The following is an 8,066-nucleotide window of genomic DNA, read 5'->3' on the forward strand; positions in this document are numbered from 1 at the left end:
CTCCCAGTGGGAATCTGGGGGCCAAACTGGTAGGAGCAGCCGCTCTGCCCCATGGAAAGAAGGTTCACCCCCCTTTCCGACCCGCCCGCGGCGGGGATGCTCTTGGGGTGTCCATACGGGAAGGCAAAGGGATAACTGAGAGCGTTTCCCCTGGTGCGGTTTCTTTCCAGATGCAGAGGGGCACTGGTGTCCTGTTCCTGTCGTTAATCCTTTGTGCCACCCTGTCAGAAACATTTGGACTGGTTTTCTCAGTAAGTACTAATTTCACTGTCGGTGACCCTACCTGTTGGGCAGCATCCCGGTCTCAGCTGGCAAGTACACCTGGCAGTGATTTGTGTTTAGGTATAGGGGTTGGACAAGGTGAAGCACTCAAAAACATTTTGGGCAGTAAGCAGGTTTTTAGTTAAGAATTTGGGGGTTTTGAATGCTAGCTCCTCTGTAACAAATAATGTGACTAGAGGGGGGAAAAAAGTGTCTAGTTTACAAAGTAAAATTGAATGGGTGTCCTGTCTGACTCAGAGAAGGTAGTGTACGTATGGGCTGGTTTTTTCTAAGAAAAAGAGGCATGTAAATCCAAACAATTAAAAGAGAGCATTGCTGTTTGTTAAGCTGATTATCAGGTGGCAGTATAAACTTGGAGTATAAAGGCAAAGTTTCTGCCTCCAAAGTGTGATTTGCAGTTTCACTTACATGATGCGAAATCTTCACACCACATGGATGTCAATAGCAAAGCTATTGAGTTAGATGGGCATGGAGCAAGAGTTCACCATTAATATTTCCTTCAATCGTATTGGCTTTTTTTTTTTACAACATTTCTTGATTTTTAAGCCTTCAGAAGACACTTTCTGCTAAGAGAATGTCTGAGTGCTGTTTGCTTTGTCTTCACGAAGCACTGTGTAGTTCATTTGTTTGTGCAATAACATACTTGTATTTTTTTTTCTTCAAGGCAAAAGAAAAAAGAGGCTGGACTTTGAATAGTGCTGGTTACCTACTTGGGCCTCGTAAGTCAAGCACTGTTTGTTTTGGTTTGTTTTTATTATTTCAAAATACAGAAGATTTTTTCTTGTCAACCAGTTTGCTGTAGTGTGCTACTCGCTTTTCTGATGAAGACAGTAATTTTGTCGAAACCTGCAAGGCTGAAGGAACTCATTTGGGAAAATACTTGTTTAGATATTCATTACGTGCCTGTTACAGAATTGAGTTGTCTTAGACAATAATTGTTCTTTTCTGAAGCAGTTATGTGTGGCTTTATATACAGGAGCACATCTGTTTGCTGCTTGTGCATCTGAAGTGTAATTTTCATATGATAAATACTTTGCCTCTCCCCCCAAGAAATGTTACAAAATCGTATAGCATCTTAGATGTCAAGGGAAGAATGACAAAATGTGACATTTTGGCAATTCTCAATGTATTTCAGGTATCAGTCTATTTGAAAACAGGTTTGGTACCTGGCTTTATTTTTCCCTTTTTTGCTTTTTTCCCCTCTGATTAAAGCAAACCAAATTAAAGCAATTAGATGCAAACTCATGACTGTAAATATTAACAGTTCACTATGTGGAAAATATTTGATGTACAAGGTGTTAAAATACAGGAACACATTGGTTTGCAAAGATGTAGCACCACAAATGTAGATTATAAGAAAAGTGAAATGCAGCACTAAGCTGTATCAAATATCTCATATTTAAAAAAAAAAATACCATTTTCTTGATGTAAGAACACTCATTACTAATGTTTCTATATTTTCAGTCTGTGTAATACATGACAGATCCCTACTATGATGCTCTTAATTCTTTTTAAGTAACTTTAAGGATACCTTAAAAAGATAAATTAGTGCATCTTAAATGTATTAACTGGTTCTGTAAATGTCTGGAAGTATATTTGCCCCGAGGCAAATCTGTCCAAAATTGGCAAAGATACTGTGGGGCAATGTACTTGTCAAAGTGCCATTTATCTAAGACTGGATAATAGGAATCATCCTTTGTTGCAGGTCGTATTGATCAGCTTTTACTGATAAAGGAAATGCCCATTGCAAGGGGGAGAGAAGAGGCACCAGGGGCATGTAAGATAGTTTACATGAATAACCTTCCAAAACTATCTGCAGTTTTCTTTTAAGCAAGCTCATTGGCAACATTTTCTAAAAATAGATGAAAGAGTAGCAAAAACAACTTTCCAAATTTCATGTGAATGTACAAATTTGTATTTTCTTTAAAACTTCCTCTGAATTAAGTAAAAGTTTCAGCAAGTACGTAGTACAGGACTGGGTCTCTAAATTACATAAATCATAAGCACAATTTCAGAAGAAAGGTTATTTTATTTAGTGACGTATTAATTGCTTCTTTGTCATTTTGTACATCAAAAGTGCCCATCATGATATTTTCTTTGAAATCCATGAAAAGCAAACTGTACAGTAAAGGTTGTTGCTAAGTCAATTAACTCCTCCGATTTTTAATTTATTTATCAGATGCAGTAGATAACCACAGATCTTTTAATGACAAACATGGTTTCACTGGTAAACGTGAAATACAGCCTGATGAGGATATTAAAGCAGGTAATGACATTCTAAAAGCCAGTATTGTTGAGTTGTTTTTTATGTTTAGTATTTTATTACTGTTATTGAGTTAACTAACTACCTAGATGCAAGACTATTCCTGCACTTAACAAAAATCCTACTAAACATATAAAAGAAAGAAAAATTAAATTTGGCCATTCACTGTGCTCTTTGGTGATAGCTTAAAACATCTTGGTGCCTAGGGAACAGTACCATGATTATGCTGCTTTTAAAGCTAATAGATCATATTGCCTTGAACAGACCGAGGGGGTTTTTTTTTGGTATGTTCCAATAATTATTTCAAGCCCTAACTTTTTTGCAGCAAAGAAGTGAGCCCATAAAGGAATCTGTCAGTAGGGAAAGCTATAGAAACTGGCAAATATATATATATATAATAATTTTTTAAATTCTGATAGGCCAGAGCTGAAATTAGACCTCAGAACTGTATGGCATTCTGTTGTAATTAAAAACAACAACAACAAATCCATGTTAAGTCTCACAATGTTTCCTATATTTAAGCAAAATGCATTATCTTCATTAAAAGATTGAGGGCCTGATCAAAACTGAAATCAAGTCAACAAAATTTAGTAAATGGCAGTGAAAGGCTGCAGCCTTGTTCTGGATTCATCATACAAAGTCGGGCGCCTACATTATATGTCTAGACTCTCTTTATGAAGAGAATCTGTCACTTCTGGGATTTGTTTTGAACACTTAATTCAGCGTTAAGATGTAGAAATTTCTAGAAAAAAACCTGTTTCTTTCTCCTGAAAAGAAACTAGATCTGTTGCAGACATCTAAAGTGAGCTGGAATGAATCTCATCTTCAGACTGTCAAAGAGTGATCTGTTCCTAATCGTAACCAAAAAAAGCAGTACTTACTTGAGTGCTATTGCATTTATCACTGCACTAATGGGGGAAGACAAAATCTCAGCCCCAGAGCTCTGGAAGGCTATTTTAAATCCACCCAGCACAATGCAAATGTAGCTAAGACTAAGTAAGTAGGAAATAAAGGAAATGTGCTTAATTACAATTTCATGGACATAATTACTTTTAAAATAGAAGAGTAACCCTAATACATTTCTCAGAATGACTGCCAGTTTAGTCTTGTGTGTGATGTTTCTTGGTTTTGTGGGGTTTTTTGGTGCAGGTTTGTTTTTGTTGCTGTTGGCTGGTTTGGGTTTTTCTTTCTTTTTAAGAAAAAAAACCCACAAAAGAAAACGCACAGGGAAAACCTACTTCCTCAAAGTGGGGTAAAAATAATATTTTGCTGGCCAGAAGAAGTGTGCAAGGGAGGCATTTGTAATCTTACAATGCAGCTCACGTTGGAACGTGTTGTCCTTTGTGGGTACACTACCAGCTCCTTTACAGAACTGTGATCTTTAAGAGTATGGAACAGGTTTGTCAGGTGCTGCTCCATCTCCACAATTACAAACCCAATGAAACTTGTCTGGATGGGACCTGAAAATTATATAACTGCCTCTGTTACGAATGTCACTGTAGATGCTCTTCTCTCATCGAAAGTTTTCTTTGGAGCTGAAGTTTATTATAGAGTTCCTATTCAAAGGAGATTTGAATATCAAAAATGGTAGTAGTAGTCAGAATTCTTATTTTAATTGAAAACGAAGGATTTTTTTTAGTTAAATTCTTCTGAATATTTACAAAAGTGTCTTAAAATGGCAAGATAGATAAAAGAGGACTGTATTGTCTTGGATATATCTGCAAAAATATACCTTTCTGAACTTATAGTAAAGTGCCAGGGCTAGCTTTGGGGCTACAAATCACTTATATATCACTTGAGTGGCTTCTTGGGAACGAAGCCCAACTACATGAAGAGCTCTTAACTGTTTTGCAAAGCTGATTAATTTGTTTGCTAAATTTATCTTTCCCTTCAATCTTAGGCTAGTGGACACAAAGGAGAGAGCTGAGAACAGAGCATAACTCTCTGCAACAGAACTCATAAGGCCTAAAAGATCATGACCATTAAGGTGTCAAAGCAGCTCCTACACAGCAGTAGCATACAAAGCTGGACAATTTGGATTCTGAAAATTGCAGTTGACTACCTTAAAGTGGCTTTAATGTTCCATGTAATGAAGTTTTCAGTTAAGGATTTTAAGGAAAACTAAATTTTAGATAGCTTTTTTGAGAGTACCTAGCCACAATGTCACATACACTAGATCATTACACCATGTTAACATTAACTAACAACTTGTTTTATAGGGAATCTTGGAAGACCACTGGCTGATGAAAACATTGTGCGTACAGTACTTGAATTTTTGACTTACTTGCATCTTAAAGGTTAGTGAATAGCTTTTTAATCTTTCATGCTTTCTGGTGTGAGATTTGCTGAGAAGATAGTCCTATCCTTGAATGTACAAGTCTGCTATAGACTTGAGTATGCAAGACTTTGAACAGCATCTCTGGTAGAAGGGAGGAACTATCAATTCCATTTTAGTGTGCTTAGGAATAAGCCAAACTGCATGTCAATAGATATCCAACATAGCAGGGTTCTGGGCACTGTGAATATAATAGCAGCTACTAGTAAAATTGTATGGACCCAGCTCTTGGAGCTGAAAACAAGCTAAATACAGTCTGATTACATAGGAGTTAGTATAAAACAAATCATTAACAAATTAAATAAGACCTCAGTTTAATGCTAAGAAGCTGGGTGAAATTCTGAAACACTTGTTAGTGGCAACAGAAATACCTCTCCCTTTCTGCATGTATTCTACAATAAAGTCATGTCATAAAATCGCAAAACCACTAAGCTGAATGTTGGCAAACAGCTTAAAACACTGCTAGTAAAAACTCTGTGGAGTCTCAAAATTGTGACAAAAATAATAAAACTGAGCTTACAGCTGATTCTGGAAGAATAGTAACTTTATTTTAGCATTAGGTGAAGAAGAAATCTCGCTGTTTCTGAGCTTTCAGTACTTTTGCTTTTTTAAAAAACACACAAATCTGAGCTTTTAATAGCCTCTTCAGCCCCTCTAAAACTGTCTACAAAACATTTGAAAATATAATAGAAAACAATCAGAAGGAAAAAAGGAATTCTGTCTCAAAGCAGACAACTAAATAAGTCTGTATACAGCAAATTCTAAGCAATTTTGTGGCAAGTGTATGCTGCAGAATAGTAACAAAGAACTGTGTGTTACATTTGTATTTTAATTTCATTATTAAAAGTGGCTTTCAAGAGATCTGTTCATTTTACTGCATATCTAGGAAACAAAATTCTGAACCTCTTTGATACAATTTTCTAAATGATTTGCATCCACCCAAGCAAAACAAAAACTCTTTATGGCTAGTACCAAGGGCATGAGATAATTCAAATATATATCTAAAGTAAATTATTAGCCTGTATATTTACTGTGGACAAAGTAGTAGCCTGTTTGTTGTGCCATTGTGAAAAAGGAGGAGCCCTAAACACTCCTTTACCCTCCGATGTGAGCGTAGGAAGTAAAACCATTAACTGGACACAACAGAAAGGGTGTGAAACATACTGAGATCAAGCATGGACTCACTCTGATGAGTAGGCTGAGCTGCTAAATTGGACAAGAAAATAAAATGCATCTCATAGAAATACAAATTGCTTCTTCCCTGGGACAAATGAGCAAAAAAAGGCTGTATTGTAACTCTAAGTAACAATTCCTTGTTTAGGATAGTGATGACAAACAGCTGGTTTTATTCAGAAAAGTTGCTTTTATTATCTCTCCTCATTATAAAAGGAATCTCCAGATCATATAAAAAGGGTTTTCCCTGAGATAATTCTTGATTTCCTAGATTTCAAAAAACACAGAACGTTATCATATTATCCCATAACAATGTTTATTGACAGGAATTAGTACAAACTCTTACACAAAATCAGAACTGTAGGTTTAGGAGGTGAAAAACATACTTTATTACGGTAGAGATGCTTAAACATTTTTGCTCAAATGTGGCTTCATTACATTAAAAATATTGGTTTATATATGTTCCTTTGAACACATACAAAACTTGAAGGGGTGAGGGGAAACTCCCACTTATGGGATTTGGATTCAGGGAATGGTTATTCAGATTAGATATACATTTCAATCCGCAACATAAAGTGAATATTTTAACTGCTAAGAGGTATCCTGGTGATAACTAAAAGTGGCCTTCAGCTCTGTCTCTTGAAAATTGCTCCCTCCAGCTTTAAAGGCATCCCATATAGAGCAGGCTCTAGGATGGCAGACATAATTGGATAGTATTAGAACTTTTGAGATGCTGGGATCTAGCAATATCAATTGACATAGTAAAATTGATATAATTTCATTGTTGTTCTGTCCCTGTTTCCAAAAAGGTGAAATTATAGCAGGAAGATATTGTTAACATTCAAAAGAAAAAAGAATACTTTATGAATTAAAACATTAAAAGTTCAAGGATTTGCCTCTTATAGTTGGGAGAAGAAAATAGAAAAATTATACTACTGAAACTGGATTTCATTATTTCATTGCTAAGATTAATATGCATACTTACATATGTGCTAATTCTCTCTTCCCTTTTTTTCCTCCCCTTTTTGCAGAGGTGGGAGCACTTGACAAACTACCTTCACCAGAGGAAACTAACCAGTCTTGAAGAAGAATGTGTTCTTATTCTCTTGTAGTGTAGATTTAGATTGAAATCTAAACAAAAGATCTAAATGAGCTGAAGATGAGAAGTATTGTTTGCATTAATCTGATAAATGGTAAACAGCTTTCTGCCTTCTGGGGTTTTTTTTTGTTTGTTTGGGGTTTTTTGTTTGCTTTTTTTTTTCCCCCTTCTGTGATGTTATAGTGTAAAATTTTGCCTTGGAAAACTTTTTCTGTAGGTAAATGATTAAATAAAAATAAAGAGCAACTACATTGTTTCATTTTCAAATTAAATACGTACCCTACACACAGTATGTCCTATATGAAGCCTGGGTTAAATTGTAAGATTACTCTGCACCTATACTATACAAAATGTTAGTAAAAAAACCTATAAATACTACATATTGAGTACTTCAGCTAACTGAGAAAAAGAACAGAGACTTCAAACTGCTGCTGTACAGTCTTTTTAGAGCACAGATCTGTTTTCTGTGCTTAATAGAAGCCTTACTTCCTGTTCGTATTTTCCTAGACATGAAATAAATTTATGTTCTTTTTAAATTTCATATTATTCACCTGTAATACACTAGCCCACTGACAGAAGCATACCTTCATGCCCTACAAATTTAACTGTTCTGTACGGGTAATAGGTTGACACAAATCCTATGTATAGGATTCCTATTTCTGTGCTGCCGAGAATATTGTATTCTTTAATGAAGAAACTCTCCTATCCACCCCAAGATTAAAAAAATATTTTATTTAAGAGATTCTTTAGTCCGAATCCAGCAAAGCACTTGAATACATACTTAGTCCCTATGAAAGTCCTTTGATGTGCTGGGCCTTGACCCCTCGGCCCACACACAACATATGTCATACCAAGAATGAGGAAAGAATTGAGAGGAGACAGAGTCTTAGAAAGGTTTTTCACATTCAGGTGAC

The 8,066-nt window shown here is 35.7% G+C and overlaps 1 protein-coding gene across 2 annotated transcripts in view; it reads left to right on the forward strand.

Annotated features, from left to right (window-relative positions):
* GAL (galanin/GMAP prepropeptide) overlaps nucleotides 1-7,401 on the forward strand; it is a 12,642-nt gene extending 5,241 nt beyond the window's left edge. The window contains exons 3-8 of one of the 2 annotated variants that reach the window (XM_014957453.1): nucleotides 171-251; nucleotides 947-1,001; nucleotides 1,988-2,059; nucleotides 2,462-2,548; nucleotides 4,765-4,842; nucleotides 7,085-7,401. In XM_014957453.1, coding sequence (XP_014812939.1) covers nucleotides 171-251; nucleotides 947-1,001; nucleotides 1,988-2,059; nucleotides 2,462-2,548; nucleotides 4,765-4,842; nucleotides 7,085-7,137 — 426 coding nt within the window. In that variant the 3' untranslated portion in view covers nucleotides 7,138-7,401. The remainder of the gene's footprint in view (nucleotides 1-170; nucleotides 252-946; nucleotides 1,002-1,987; nucleotides 2,060-2,461; nucleotides 2,549-4,764; nucleotides 4,843-7,084) is intronic. The other variant, XM_014957452.1, reaches the window with a different exon arrangement.
* Nucleotides 7,402-8,066: the final 665 nt, after the last annotated feature.

Source organism: Calidris pugnax, unplaced genomic scaffold (genome assembly GCF_001431845.1).
Source record: "Calidris pugnax isolate Ruff unplaced genomic scaffold, ASM143184v1 scaffold211, whole genome shotgun sequence".
NCBI lineage: Eukaryota > Metazoa > Chordata > Aves > Charadriiformes > Scolopacidae > Calidris > Calidris pugnax.